We start from the raw sequence: 16,939 nt of genomic DNA, 5'->3' as shown, positions 1-16,939 counted from the left end.
ACTTGTTCAATGGACACTCCTTTGGAAAGGTATATATATTCGAAGAGCATTTCAGGACAAAATTGAGTAATGTTTAGAACAAATTCATGTCACACATTTGAATCAAACAGGTGTTCTTGGTTCAGGATTCTGTGCCAAACAATGTATAACTTCAGCAGTTGGAAAGTTATACCGTGAAACAATGTGAGCAAAATGGAAGATCTTATAAGCTTTGAGGAGAAGATTCTTCAGTAGAAAGTGAATTATTTCAAGGTGTTGGTATTTTATTTGTTTACACACTGGGTTGAATATTCTTCCCTATCATTTTCCATTCAGGAAAGATAAAATTTTGAAATTATCCACCAGCAACCTCACTCTATAGCTATTGTGTTTATTATGTATGGTATTATACCCTGAATATTTCTGTTCTCCTGGTGGCATTTCATATGTTTGGTAGCTTTTCAACCTGATAAGGCAGTACTTTATTGTTGCTTTCCATTTCATTTAGGTCTCAATTGATCAAAGAAAAAGATGACGTAGATCATTATCTAGAGGTGAATTTCAAAGGATTGTCAAAAGAGGAGGTTGCTGCGTAAGTATAACCTTTAAAGGTACTTTAATATAAAGTTTGTTTCTTTTGTCTTGATTCTTTATTGAAATTTCAATTTTCCTGTGTAATATACTTTTTCATTGGAGCATGGCATTTAAAAATTAAAGCTCATATTAAATAGTGATAAGTCATGTCTATTGATCTCACACATATCAAAGTCTTTAATTTTATGGCTCTGAAAATTCCCATATTTACCAAGATATTATACTATCACATTTGCAATATTTAGTTAAGTCTGTGCTATTAATTGCTTATTAACCTTCATTTTAAGATGTGTTGTCTCCATGGGAAAGAAAAAAGCTTTAAGAAAAAGATTTATGTATCTTTTCTCCTGGTGATTAAAGAAAAAGAGACATCTTACTAATGTACTAATATGTCTCACTTCCACCCAAGCACTCACGAAAAGAACCAATGGATCATAGTTTATTGGTTAATTTTTAAATAATTCTAAATTGTCTAGATTTATTTCTTAGATGCAACACAAACGTTGACATTTTATCACCAGTTAGAAACTAATTTATGGGATGAATAAAAGCAGTACAAAAATCAATGTAGGTTAGTGAGAAATGAATAGAAACCTAGAATAATAGCCAAACAGGTTTAATATTTCTTACCTATAGTTAGAAAAGAGCATCAGATCTTTTCATGTAAGTATTGAAAAGTGGAAATCTTGTAAATGTACACACATCTTATGGAATTCATTGTTTCGATTAAAATATTTCACGCCACAAATGTTTTTAAAAGATTCTATCTATTAATGTCTAATGCTATGGGATTCTTCTGAAGAAATGTTGCTAATGATATTTTGGTGTAGGTTTCATATGTTCTAAAGTTCTAAGTCTCTTGGTGTTTTCCTTTTTATCAGATAGTATTATCTTTGTCAATTTGCATATAACATGGAAAAACAGTCTTTTATTTTGTCAATGACTACTTTATAGAATGACAAAATTTTACAGTAGCAGTAATCACTCACTTCTGCAGAGCCCTGTAGACTACTATGTGTATAGCATGTGGGACTTTTGATTAAATGCTATTCTGATGATTAATCCTTTAACTTTCCGTGATAACCTGTTAGATAAAATTAAAGGTCAATATTGTATGATAGTACAACTGCATCTTAAAAGAAAAAATATATATGCCATATTTACATTCTGATCAAATATTATATCCAAATAGTTTTAATGGGCTTAAGAATTGGAATTAAATTAAAAATTAAACATGCTACACATAATTTCAACAAACCAAAAGTCCATATACTAAAAGTCTACTGACATTTAAGCTCTCAGTGCAGGCTGAAGGAAAGTTTTATCTAAGGCAATGCAAAATAGGCTATGGTGATGAGTATTCTCTTAATATTATTTTTCCACTAAAGATATTGCCAAATTGATTTCAAATTCATCTGTACACTATTGACAACAGTAACACTGGGTAATTATCAGTCCTTACTACAATATTCTTCTTAAAGTTTACTTCACTTCAGTGCCTCCTTAGACTAAAGCTCTTTCTGTAAGATGGTAGATGCAAATCATTGGTATGGCGATTACTTGTACACAGGTCATTATTATGCTTTTGATTGATACACATACTAGACTTTGCCCTAGACAGACTAATTGAATAGCATAAAAAGGAGAAAAGTGATGAATGATTTCAGCATCTCCCAGTAATGCCCTGCAGGTGCCATGAGGAATTATGCATAGTCTGTTAGCCAAGGAATTACTGCATAAAACTTTATAGCCATTCAACTCTAAAAAGATAAATTGATCAACAATCACTTATTAAGTACTCACTTTATATCTAACACTAGGTTTTCACAGTGGGAGAGACAATGATATTTTATTGTAAAATACTTGGCCCCATCCTGGAACCTTAACATCTATTTGAGACAATAAGGTCTATGAGCAGGGTACAAACATGAAATGACTCAGTGCCAACTGTACTGTGAGGTACAGCTTAGAGGTCAAGAAACAATCAGAGAAGACTAAGACAATAGGATAGAACTTCTCAAGGGAGATAGATTTTGAGTTTGGCTCCCTGTCTGGTAGCATTATAAAATTATCCAACTGCTAAGTCATAGATCTTTAGTATATGAAGATGTAATGGGTAGAAACCGAAGAATCAAATCAGGCAAAAGCAGTGTCTAAAACATATCCTCAAATCCCTCTCTGTACTGCCTTATTTGTCTTTAAGATGGTGATTGATACGTTTGTGTATACTCATTAATGCAGCTGATGTACACTGGCTTTGCTATCACATAATATGCGTATGTTCTATGTCTAGTTTCAAAATGACCTCTTATCATGTACCCCAAAATATACCACCCGACTTATGTGCAAACTCATACTCTGTGACTTTCCTCGCAATGTGATGGGTAAAAAGTTCCTACTGTCATCTAAGCCTGGTCCCTCTTCTTGTGCTCTGCACTTTATCCCTTCTCACCTACTCCAAGACTTCCTCCTGCAGCTACATTTGTTTCTCTCCTACACCTTCAATTTTTCCTTTTTCATTGAATCAATCTCACTGGTATTCATTTCTACTCAAATATTTTTCTTGACATCTTATCCCCTTCCAGGTTTTATCCCATTTTTCTCTACCCTTCACAGCAAGCAGAAGTGCTGTCTTAATATTTTCACTTTTCATTTTTGCCTCAGTTGACTCTAAATAGGTTTCCAGCCCTCATACTTACAGATATCCTGCGTTAGGGCTACTCATGACCCCTATTTTTACCACATCTAATAGTTATGTTTCTGTTCCCAGCTTGCTTTATGTCTTCACAGCATTTGACAGAGTTGAACACTCTCATCTTCTTGAACATTCTGTGCTTGTGACTTCCAAAATGCCATGTTCTATGGTTTTCCCCTACACTGGGGCACCTCAGTCTTCTTTGCCGGCTGGCCTTCTCTTTCCAAACTCTCAGTGGTGCCCAAAGGCTGGGTTCTAGGTGTACTTCAGCCACACTCTCAACCTGGATCCAGTTTTGTAGCTTTAAATATTAGCAATAACCTGATGGCTACTCAATTTATAAATCCAGCACCGACCTCTCCATTAAGCTGCAAATTTTTAGATCCAACTTCCTCCCTGATGTGTCCACTTGGATATATCACAGACATTCTAAGGTTAATATAACCCAAAACTGGACTCTTGCTTCACCCCTACATTTTTTCCTATCCCCAGTATTCTTCCCACAGCCTTTCCTCAATTCGGTAAATAATCCCAAGGCAGCCTCGAGTCTTATTTGGCTTACTGCTACCCCACCCCAATCCATCAGTATGCCGTATCAGATACAACTCCAGAATATATCCCGGGGTCATCTCCTGGTCTTCATCACACGACTGCCATCACGTCTGCTGAGATCACTTGAATAGTCTTCTAACTGCTCTTCCCACATCCACTCACTCCACCACACTCCTGATAGAGTGGTCTTTTGGAAACATTAGATCATGACACTCCCCTGCTTAAAATCTGCCAATAGTTACCTATTCCTCACCTGGCCCTGAAGCTGTGCATGGTCTGGACTTTACTGGCCTTTCTGACCGTCTCTCTCTTTCTCTCTACCACTCCCTACTGCCGATGTGGCCTTATTGCTGACACTTCTTATTATGCATGTGTCACCTTAAATGTGATCTCCACAGTGAGCCGGTTCTTGACCTCATAATAAAATGGAAATAAGTAAGAAGCAGGACAAGCTAACACATAGCTGTCACAGGAATGACCAAATCCAAGTGGTGGGGGTTTATTTTACTTTGGAGTGGGTAGAATCTTTCTAAGGCAAAGGGGTTCTAGGTTTTCCATCATCTACATTCACAGAAGAAATTTCAGTATGCTTCGTTACTTTCTAAGTGACTAGATTATTGTTGTGCCTTATAGGTGCATTTAAAAAAATCAAATCTGTTGTATTCACATTCCATATTTGATAATGATGATTTGACTTTAAACTTTAAGTCTAATTTGACTTAGCAGTGAACTTCAAATATTTCACTGCTACTATCTAACTGAGCAAGTAAAGAAAGTCATGTCAGAAGAGTTTCTGTACTTTGGGTTTTTAATTCTGTATGGTATTATCAGAATGCATTGTTTTCAAAAGGAACCTAAAATATCACTTATTATCATATCATAATTACTTTGAGTAGCTAAGTAATAAAAGAGTCATTTATAGATTCAAATAAACATTTCTAGAGGGCAGTTTACAGTTTTAGCTATGGATATGAGGAAACAAAATTATCTGGGGACAGAGTATGTTAATTTACTCAATATTATTTTCTGCTTCGGATATCGAGTTCTTTCAGGTGGAAGAATATATTTGGTTCAAAACTGTGTGCATCTATCATGTTACTTTCTTTCCAAATATCTTATTTTTAGCATCATCAGTGGGTTTTTATTGAGCGGCATTTTGTCAGTAAGCTTAGTGGCAGTTAGGACTGTTGGTTACTATATTCAGTGAGTTTGGGTCTAAAGAAACAAAGAACAATTTACTTTTACATCTTTTAAAGCCTTTTTCTCCTGCCTCATTTTGAATTGTATTATACTTTCTCAAAGTAAATTGGTGTTTTGCCGGTCTTTTTTTTTTTTTTTTTTGCAGACTAGGTTTTCATCTTTAATTTAAAAATTTTCTTCCAAAGGTGCTTTTATGAACGACAAATACACTTTTTATATGCAAATCTGGCTGCTGGATTTGCCCTATGCCTTGGCACTCTAAACATATGGAACAAGATGAAGTCATTTATTCAAGATACAATATTCCATAATTCTTTATTAGAATTTAAATCCTTTCAAGTGTGCGCTTCCTCTGTTTCATTCATTTTTGTTTACTTTTGAAAATTTTTGTGAAATCATTCTGGTTTCTTTTAAAAAAAGTTTGCTCTTTGGTGTAAAGTAACAAGTTAAATTCTCAACAAATCTTTGCAAATTAACTTCCTGAAGAAGCCAGATGCCAATCTCCAGATGAGACAGAGATAGGTGGGCAGGAGAAGGAAGAACCCCTGTTTCCTTCTAGGTAGTAAATTGGATTTTAAGATCTCTTTCCTGATTCAAGACAAAGAAGATTTTGGTGCTCCAAAATGAAGAGAAAATTTCTTCCTTTCTCATGAATATTTTTAAAAAATAAGCAATTATAGGCAATGCAGATGGGGAGAGAGAGGGAGTGGCACTTCTTTTTGAAAAAAATTCTGGCATTGTGTTCTGGATCAGACCACTAGGATGTGAAACCAGGAATAAAAAGACTGGCCATGATTTAAAAGAAAAGGAGAAAGAAAAAGAAGGAGGAGGAGAAGGAAGGGAAGAAGGAGAAGAAAAAGTGGAAAGAAGAAGGGGACAAAGACTGATATCAATAAAGTTTAAAATTGGGGAATTTAAAAAATGTAGCTGGAAGGAGCTTTTTAAAAAGCAAAACAAGACGGAATAAAATAATAATGTTCACTAGGTGTATATAAATGTCTCAGATTTTCACCAAAACCAAATATAGAGATAAAAGAAAAGATTTCAAATGTCAACAGAACATATAAATGCCAGTTTCTTAGGCATTTATATCTTGGTGTCCTTTAGGAGTTTGCTTTAAAATACTGTTTCCACATATGGTGTTTAAGCTTAGCAGCTCTAATAAACATTTAAAAAAATGCTTCTGAAAGGAAAGCATGGGAATCATGACTTGCAGCTCTGGCTGTTATAGGAGCTGATTCCTTCTGCAGTTGGAAACTTGGCTGTTATTTAACACCTGTATTGTCCTAACGAGGTTACCTGCTTTCTCCAATCTTTGCTTTTCACAACTATTTGAAGAGCGTAATAATGAGAAATTCTTACAAGGATTAAATGAGATTCTCTGTATGAAACATGTGTAGATGACACTCAATGCAGACTATTATCATTAATTATCATTGCTCACTTTTCTTTGGCTTTTAAGCATTTATTAATAGTATAAATAACTTAAATATTTTACATTAACTTTATGTGTTGATTTATGTAGTAATATTAATTTATCATTTCTCTTTAAATATGTATAGTTGCATCTTTTGCTTTTTACTAAGTATCATTTTCATCATGTTCTAAAGGCAGAGTTTTAAATGAGATATATTTCAAACTGAATACTAATCAATGAGGGGACTTTTTTTTTTCTTTTTTTGAGAGACATGGTCTCACTAATGTTGCCCAGACTGAACTTGAACTCCTGGCTTCAAGCAGTCTTCTCACCTCACTCTCCCAAAGTGCTGGCATTGCAGCTGTAAACCACCATGGCTAGCCAGTTTTTTTTTTTTTTTTTTTAATTTCAAGTTGTAATAAAAACTTTTCAGAAATGTACAGATAAACTCACAGTTTTAGAAATACGCAGAATATAGGCAGAGGATGTGGTTCTTCCTACAACAGCCCATAAGCCTGTAAGTGCAAAATACACTTCTCTATTTAAAAACCATTTGGGAAATTCCTTTTTCAGTGTCATAGGACAAAGTAATAAATAAAAAAAGAGAAAAGGAGACAAGCATTCAAGTACCTGTGGATGAATCAGCCATAACTGTCAGTTAGTGGGATACAAAATGATCCAGCCACATCACTGTCAATGTATAGGTCAAGGTGGTTTTATTATGTTGAGTTTTGTCTTTGATATTGTGTTCTTTCTATATTAAGAAAACAGGAAGGATTAAAAACTATTTGTACCCTTTCAAGTCTCCATTGTGGCTAAAAACAATCGTTAAAATTACTGAGGTTACTGCAACTGTGTGAAAATCATCCCCTGCCCTGGCCTATCCCCGTATCCTGTCCTGTTTTCTAAGTTGGAAATTGGAGATGCTGTAATAACCAGTGTCATCATCTCACTACTTAAAGCAAAACCAAGTTATGGGTTCACAAGAACTCTTTTCCTTTGCCAGGGTCTCCACAGATGTTACCAGACCAGGGACTTTTCTGGGAAGTATAATCAGGTGATGCCCACCTCCAGATTAAATGATAATGCAACAGCATTATCATTCTCTTTTGTTATTTTTAATATTTTTTTATTCTCTTTTAAAATAAAAGCATTTAAATGTCTAGTTACAAGAAGTAAAAAATAGAATATAAGTCTGTAGGAGATACTTTTTCTTGATAGTTTTTATTATTTGGAAACTTTTAAAACTTCATGTTTGTATTTCAGTGACTGTCTGAGGCCATTTAAAATATGATCACAGTTTTTTGATCTAGGAAGGCAACTTATTAAGATATATATGTATGTGTGTATATATATATGTACACACACATATATATGTATATACACGTACACACAAATACAAATATGTGTGGTGTAATCTTTATAAATATATATACTGTGTGTGTGCATGTTTGTGTGTATCATCTTCAAACTCTGTGCTTTAACTATTAATCCAATTTTCTACATATCACTATATAAAAATCTTGCAATATATTTTAAGTGCTTCTCTTCAAGCCAAAGTGTAAGCATGTTAAGCCATATTAAATACAGGCATGCCTACTCAGTTGCACTTGGCTGTATTGCATATCACAGATACTGTATAGCCAGAAAATCCAGGTAGAGAAGCTGCTTCTTCTTCTTCCCCGCAATCCACACAGTGCAGGCAAAACTTGACAGTTCCTTCATAAGAAGAGTATCAGGGATATGTCAGTAATTCAGATATCATATTTAGTTTAATCAACATCAGTATATGCACGTAAACCTTGAGGAAACAAAAGAGAAAACCTCCAGAAAAATAGCCTACATATTTTACTGTCAGGAGGGCTGTGGAGGCATCCTTAGGCCAAGTCTGTCGACTTAGACATGCATATACAATGAGGTTTTCCTGTTTAACTAGCTTGCCTATATTGCTTTCTGGCAATAATCATGGCAACATTCTGTTTTTCCTACTTTTAGGTAAATTAAATTTGTGAGGAGGAAGCTCAAATACTCAAATACTAGCTGACATGGGGAAGATGAAAGAATTGGCTACTATGAAAAGGACAGACTGTCTGGGAACAAGGGCAAGGCGTGACTGGGTCCTGCAACCACCCTTTTCAGTGTGTTTACGTTGTATTGAAATTAAATAACAGAATTCATAACAAAGCATTATTTTGTTCACCATACTCTGTTTCATATGGCAGGAAATGAGTAATATATTTTAGAAAAGTTTTAATTACATGTTTTGCCTTATTAGTTTTTGTTTTAGTCTAGGTTTATATATTGAAAGATTTGAGTTGTTTGGAAATTTACCAATGTTGATTGCCTCTGTCCTTAAATTAATAAAAATTAATTGTTTATTAATTTACTTATTAATTACTATAGTATCTTCCAAAACTCTTAGATGATCAATAAGAATCTTTCCAAATCTCTTTTATGCTTTTTGGATTTTTAAAAATTCCCTTCACTTTGTTCCTAAGGGATCAGAAGTTATTGGGTCAGGATAATTTCCAAAAAGCCTAAATTTTCTTCTAAGTATGCTAGGAAACCTTTGGCTCATTTTATGCAGGGAAATGACATGATGTGACTTTATTTTAAGAGGATTAGTCAAGGCTGTTGTGCTCTGTGGATATTCACCTGGGCAACACCCCAAGCAAAAGATGATGGTGGCTTGACCAGGGCAGATATACCGGAAATGATGAAAAGTGGTCTAATTTAGAATATATTTAAGTGATAGGGAGATCAGAGCTTACTAATGAAATAAACATGGCAAATAAGTAAATGAATAGATCAAAAATGACTCCTTCTGAACTGAGTAACTGAGTAACTAGAGAGATGTCTCTTTCACTGCTGTGTCTCCAGCACCTGTAACAGTCTCCACATAGTAGGGACTCAATAAATATTTCTTAATTAAAGCCAACCTCATCCCAGCCAGTGCTTGGATGTTTCCAGTTTAATTCCTTCTATTCCCACTTTGAAATTTATTTTCTTGTAAAAATAATTGTAGTGACTAATATTTGTAGAGCACTTCCTATGTTTCAGGTATTATTTTAAGTTCCTCATATGTATTCATTTAATTCCCAAAAACTATTTATTACTTCAATTTACAGCTAAAAATTGATGCACAGAGATATTAAGTAACTTTCCCAAGGACACACAGATAAGTAGAAAAGCTGATTTTGAATCTAGGCAGTCTGGGTCTAGCACTCATTCTCGGACCATTATACCATTCTGCCTCTGAAATTACTCAGGTCTTCATTAATCTATGTTTTCTCTCATCTGTCATTCTTAGTGTGTTGACATTCTCTTGGCCTAGAATGATTTTTCCCCTTACTGTCTCATGACTCTTACTCATTCCTAAATGGCTAGAGTGTATCAGATAAACTTGCTACTATCTTGTCATCTCCAGTACACTTAGAGCACTGTATTGCCATTGCTAGTGTGATTGTTTCCTCTACTAGACTACAAGCTTCAAGAGGGCAGGGGCCATTGCTGCTTTGCTCGTATGTGCATCCTTGGTACTCTACTCATACAGTGCTTAGCTCATGGGAATGAGAGCCCATGGTCTTTTACCCCTTCGTATCCTTGCACATGTGCTCTGCATGGAAAGCTCTCCACTTTCTCTCATGCCTTGTGTACTGGGCAAACTTTTGTCTTCCAGCCTCAACTTAACTGTTTCCTGCTTTGTGAAGTCTCCTTTGATCCACTTGGTAGAGTGCAGAGCTCCTGTTTGAACTCTCTTGATGGCCATTGACAGTCAAGTACAGGTGTTTTATTTTCCCTTTACTGATATTTAACATACTACAGTATGCTCTATACTATGTATGTATGTACTATAGTATGGATAGTATATAGATTGTGAGTCACTAGTGGGTAGTGATTGTGATCCATCAGTTTGGGGATCATGGCCAGAATTTAAAAAATGGGAAAAGGGTATAGACAAATAGGATAGAAAAGAATGCATTGCATAGAGGAAAGCTAAATATTGGGCGGCTGCCATGTGTAATGGAATAGAGCATGAGTTTTTAAACCAAACTCTCTGGACTCCAATCCCAGCTTTACTCTCATTAACAAAGTAACTGGTTTACTTTGGTGAAGTTACTTAACCTTTCTGTACCTCAGTTACCTAATCTGAAAAAAATAATAATAATAGGGCCTGTTTCCTAAAATGGTTATGATAATTAATTGAGTTATTAATCATAAACTGATTGGAATATTTTACATATTTATGCTTTTAAACATTGGCTTAACATATTACACACACATATTTCTACATTTGCTTAATTGCAATGTAAGTGTCTTTTTTTTTTTTTTTTTTTTTTTTTAAGATTGAGCCTTGCTCTGTCACCCAGGCTGGAGTGCAGTGGCACAATCTCAGCTCACTGCAGTTTCCACCTCTCGAGTTCAAGTGATTCTCCTACCTCAACCTCCCGAGTAGCTGAAATTGCAGGCATGTGCCACCACGCCCGGCTAATTTTTGTATTTTTTCTTAATGTGAGTTGCATGAGGAATGAACTCTGATCTAGACTGGAGTCTTTGAAAGCAGGGATTATGTTTTCTTCACTTTTTAGGCCTCTGACTTATGTAAAATAACACTTTTTTTTTCTTGCTGACTTTCTTTCCAGAATGGATTAAAGAAAAAGTTAAAACTTGGTATTACACAACTGTCAGATTATAACTAGAAAACAGAAGGCAAATAAAGAAAGTATGTATATATGCTCCCCACTGGAATTACTATAGTTACCATGAGGGAACGTTAAGTTTCTCTCTCAACTTCTGGGCACACTGAGCAAAAAGGAAGATGTGGGCGGGGCGCGGTGGCTCAAGCCTGTAATCCCAGCACTGTGGGAGGCCGAGGCGGGTGGATCACGTGGTCAAGAGATCGAGACCATCCTGTTCAACATGGTGAAACCCCGTCTCTACTAAAAATACAAAAAATTAGCTGGGCATGGTGGCGCGTGCCTGTAATCCCAGCTACTCAGGAGGCTGGGGCAGGAGAATTGCCTGAACCTGGGAGGCGGAGGTTGCGGTGAGCCGAGATCGTGCCATTGCACTCCAGCCTGGGTAACAAGAGCGAAACTCCGTCTCAAAAAAAAAAAAAAAAGAAGACGTGAAGAACTACAGAATCCTCACTACCTGATGAAAAGGCACACATCAGTTCTTTAAGAGAGACAAGCATTTTCCTGGTACTAAATTCCAAAAGAAAGTTATTATATTATCTTATATAAGAAAAATTTGCACACCTAATGTAACAAAATAGTTATTTAGACAGCTTGTCATAAATATTATATCTCCTTGTTATGTTTTCTTTCAAACAAGATAGAAACAGGCAAAATAAATGATCACTGTATGCTGTTCTCTGTGTTAAATGGTCCCTACAACAACCCTATGAACCATAACCCTTATTACTCCCAGAGACCAAGGAATAAAGAGGTTAAGCAATTTGACCAAGGCAATCTATTGTTATAAAGAAGCAGAAGCAATGCAGTAGAAAAAAAAGATGGTTCAAAGAGAGGAAGGAATGAATAAGCTGGAAAGAAAATGGATGACATACATTTGAAATCAATTTTCAGACTTTTCCAGTATTTCCAGGACTACCCTGGATCCAGAACCTCCCTTGGAGTTCAGCTCTACCAGAACTCAGTTGTTCTACAATCATGATTCAGATTTCCATGAAATCATTTTACTTAAGCTTGTCTGAAACAATTTTTTTATCCTAAACCAAAGTAGCCAAAGAAATGCATTGGGGAATAAGGGAATTGTTTTATTGAAAGTTAATTTGGCTTAAGGTTTTTCCACATCAATGTCAAGGTCAAGATAAATGACTAAGCTCATTTCTTTTCTATATTTGAAATGGCCACACAGAAGTACAAAGGACAATAAATTCTTATCGTGGTGAGAAAGGAAAGGAAACAAATTAGAGCTCTCAAAATTTCAGAAATATGTTTTCAGAAAGCAGTTGAAATATCACTATAGAAAAATGACATTATAATGATAAAAGGTGTTGGCACATCAAGAGGACATAATTCAAAATGTTTGTGCTTCTGATAACAGGACTTCAAAAATGTTAAACCAAAACTTATAGAAAGAAGAGGAGGATTAGAAAAGCCTGCAATTTTGGTTGGAAATTCCAACATCACTGTCTGTCTCAATAACTGGTAGAAAAACCAGTAGGAATATAGAAGACTTGAACAACACCTTCAATCACCTTGAGTAATTGACGCTTACAGAATATTCTACCAAACAACAGTAGAACACATTATATTCAACTGTACATGGAAGATTTATCAAAGTAGATTTTAGTCTGAGCCATAAAACAAATTTTAATGTGTTTAAAGAATTTAAATCCTTCCAATTACGTTCTTTTACAAGAACACAATTATTTTCAAATATTTCAAATAATTAAGTTAATTAATTCAACTTAATCTCAAATAATTAACTTAATTAAAAATAATAGCAGAAAGAGTTTTGGAAAAATCTTCCCAAGTTGGGAAGCAAGACAATGTACTTCTAAATAACCCATGAATCAAAGAAGAAATCACCAGTCAAATTAGAGACGGCTGAATGAAAAAGAAAACACAGCATATCAGAATTTGTAGGATACAGCTAAAACAGTGCTTAAAAGGAATTTTATAGCATTAAAATGCTTTTATTAGAAAAATATAAATGTCCAATAGTAATTCTCTAAACTTTCATTTTTAAAAATCGGACAAAGAAAGCAAATTAAACTCAAAGTTAGTAGAGACAAAGGAATAGTAAAATGAGAGCAGGAAACAAACAAAAAACCCAATGAAACTAAAACCTGGTTCTTTGAAATAAAACTGATCAACCGTTAGTCAAACTGATCAGAGAAAAATAGAAGACACAGTTTACTACTTTAGGAAATGAGAAGAGATGTATATCACCACAGATTACACAAATATTAAAATGCTATTAGGAGATAAACTTTATGCTGATAAATTCAACAACTTAGATGAAATGGCTAAATTTCTCAAAAGACACTGCCAAAGTTTATTTACATAGAATAGATTTATATTTATTAAAGACATTGAATTGATAGTTAAAGAAAACATTCTACAAAGAAAATTCCAAGCCCATGTGTCTCCACTAATGAATTCTACCTAATGTTAGGGGACGAAATAATGACAAACTCAATACAAACTCTTCAAGAAAATAGAAGAGGAAGAAACACTTCTCAACTAATTTTGTAGCAAATAATATGATTAAGCAGCTGAAAGATCTTCATGATAATGTTAATTAATATAAACCTATTACATATTCTACTTAGGGTTAAGGAAATGATCAGGAAACTGTAATTTAAGTATATTAAGTATACTATTAAATGCAGAAAAGTACTATAACACATGCTACATGCTAAATAGATGTTATATGTTGAATATAAAATATTAGTCTAAAAAATAAAACCAGTGATATTTGCAAATAAGTTGTCCTAAAAACTTTCCCTTGAATTGAAATGCTTCAAAAATGCCAAATTTCCATGTGTGTATGCATATATATATATATATATATACATATACATGTACATATATATTCTGTTATATTGATTTATTTGCCTCTTCTTATATTAATGCCACTAATATTTTTATTAATATAGTTGAAATGCATTCTTATGTCTGGCAGACAGTCCCTTTTGTTCCAAATGGTAAAGTTTTTCTTGTATATTCACTGTTTTATATGATTTTTAGAATTATCTTGTCAAGAGTTGGGAAAATATCATTAAGCTTTTATTGGGATAGTGCTAAATTTATATGTTATTTTAGGAGAATTGATATTGTTAAAATACTGAATCCCACATTAACTAGAACGTTTCATTTCAATGGTGTTAAATAATAGCAATGACAGCGGCATCTCTTCACATTCCTGACTTCAGTTAAGATGATTCTAACGTATCCCAAACAGAAAGCCTTTTTCCATAGGTTTTTAATAGATACACATTACCAAGATAAAGAGGGTTTTTTTTAAAGTTTCTATTTGTCTTAATCATAAATGAATTTTGAACCTTATAAAATAATTTTCTAGCACCTACTTAGATTATTATAAAGTTACTAGATTTCCTATTTTGAACTATTCTTTCAATTCTGAGATAAACTCTACTTTCTCATGATGGTTCCAATTTGTTATTAACTTCTGTGTGTATATGCGTGTGAATTTTCCATCTAAATCATAATGATATTGAGCTGTGATTTTTATTTTCTCCTGCTACATTTTAAGGTTTTGTAAAATTGACTAAGGAATTTTTATCTTATTCAATTAAAGGTGAGGGCAAAATAAATTTTTTTTCAGATAAAGCAAAGACCTAGACATATCTCTTTCTCTGCAGTCTTTCTGGGCATTCCCCTGCAAAAGAAATTATGACGATTACTTGTATTTTATAAATTGACTAAAGAATTTTTTTTTTTGACTAAAGAATTTTTTGTCTTTTTCAATGCTCTAGGACATTTTGGATGAAACGGGAATTTCTTATTATTAAAAATTTGGTAGAACTCCCATGTAAAACTGAATAGTTTTTTGATTTTCGTGGGAACAGGGATCAGGGGAAAAGGTGTAGATAGGTCTTGTCATTTGTCTTCTAAATCTTCTCCAGCTAATTGTTATTTTTTAAAAGATAAGTGCCTATTTAGGTAGAATTTTATGTTTACTGCAATAAAGTTTAGCATGGTATTTTCTAATACTGTTAAAGTCTCTTCTATATTTTTTGAAATATTCTCTATATCTTGAAGGTAGTGAAAAGATAATGATGGCTAATAATACGGGCTCTAGGGTTGGACTGTCTCTGTTGAGGAACCAGCTCCATCACTCACAAGTGTGTGATCTTCACTTTGTTAATTAAGCTTTTTGTGCCATGGTTTCCTTACCTGTAAAATAGAGATTAAAATGATAGCACCTATCTCATAAAAAATGTGGTCAGATTTAAATAGGTTAATTACATGTAAAGTATTGAAAACAGCACCTGGCACATCATTAAGCATATAGCAAAAGTTAACTGTTACTATAAATATAATTAGAAGCCTATTCCATTCATGCTACTATTTTTAGTGACTATCTTTTTTTTGCTTTTGTTGGTTATACTTGGACAGTAGTAGATATCTGTCATTTCACATAATCAGTTCTTTTGTTTTATGGATCAACTTTTTTTGTCTCTTTTATTAATTTACTGTAATATTTTCTTCTCATATTTTATTTAGTATTATTTCATAGAATTTCATAGTATTTGTTTTGTTAGAATTTTTTTCTACTATCCTGAGTTGAAAGCTAGCTTCTTCACTAGTATTAGTTGCTCCTGATTTTTAGAAAATCTTAAATCTATAGCTTCTTTTTAAAATATATTGATAACTTCTTTTTTCTTTCAATTCTAAATACATGAAAATTTCCATAGTGGTTTCACATTTAAGCAAAGAATAAACTTGAAGTATATTTCTAAATTTGCAGGTGAATAGTTTTTGGTGTTTGCTTTTGCTTTTTTTTTTGGAGGGGATCCAGGATTAGGAAGTAAATCTTTACTTGTGCTTAGTAAATGTGTCATGGATGTATATCCTTGAATGTGTAGTAAGTGTATCGATTTACAGAATTCCTGGTATGACCAGTACATGGTCAGGTTTTCTAAATATTTCTTCTTTTTTTGAAAAATATGTATATGTTCTCTATTGATTTGGTAGATAGTTCTATATATAAAAATCTCTCAGCATCTAAATATTAGTGTGAGGCTGTTATTTCAATCAAGCTAGGCAATTATTATTCAAATACTTTTCCCTCTACCTGTAAGTTTCCAAAAAAAAATTAAAATTGACGTCTCATTATTCTGTTAATTTAATGTATTTTAAGCTATATTATTATAGCATTGTTTCCTACCTGCTATATTTTTTAGTAAATTAATCTATTTATAAATCTGATATTATTATGCTCCTTTAATTTTTTTCTGCCTGAATTCTATTTTGTTTAATACTAATAATATTATACAAGCTTTCTTTTTGTTGGAATTTGCATTATTTTGTGGGAATAAAAAAGAAAAAAATTCTTGTTCTTTGCTTACTATTTTATAATTTTTAAAAAAAAATTTAAATCTAAGGCTTTTTTATTTAATCATCTTGCAAATACTTTCTTTCTTTCTTACAATGTTCTTGTTGATGTACTTTTTAATTTACTAACTCTATATTCTTATTTATAACTAATAATTTTCTAAATGTTTAGATAGCTGCAATAAAATTGATATTCAGGAAAACAAGATCTGTATATATAGATGTTTTCTGAGCATCAAAACATTCCATTGACTTTTTGTTTTTATTAATTTAGTTTTTGTTATGGTCTGGTTTATTGTATATATATAGTCTGTGAAAAATTCTGGCTTCACACTTCATGTGTGCAGTGCATACTTTCTTTGCAACAATAATTAAAGAGCAGATAATATGAAAGATTTATTTACATGACTTACAGTTTGGTAGACATCTTTTAAGCATTCAAGTTTG

The 16,939-nt window shown here is 33.3% G+C and overlaps 1 protein-coding gene across 4 annotated transcripts in view; it reads left to right on the top strand.

Annotated features, from left to right (window-relative positions):
• Positions 1–16,939, top strand: part of TTC29 (tetratricopeptide repeat domain 29) — a 237,736-nt gene that overhangs the window by 8,320 nt on the left and 212,477 nt on the right. For all 4 annotated transcript variants that reach the window (XM_017534847.1, XM_017534852.2, XM_037740632.1 and 1 more), the window contains one exon: positions 488–571. In XM_017534847.1, coding sequence (XP_017390336.1) covers positions 488–571 — 84 coding nt within the window. The remainder of the gene's footprint in view (positions 1–487; positions 572–16,939) is intronic.

This window comes from Cebus imitator, unplaced genomic scaffold (genome assembly GCF_001604975.1).
Source record: "Cebus imitator isolate Cc_AM_T3 unplaced genomic scaffold, Cebus_imitator-1.0 Scaffold4, whole genome shotgun sequence".
In the NCBI taxonomy this organism is placed as follows: Eukaryota; Metazoa; Chordata; class Mammalia; order Primates; family Cebidae; genus Cebus; species Cebus imitator.
Note: the sequence above shows the minus strand (reverse complement) of the source record. Positions and strands in the feature narration are given on the sequence as shown.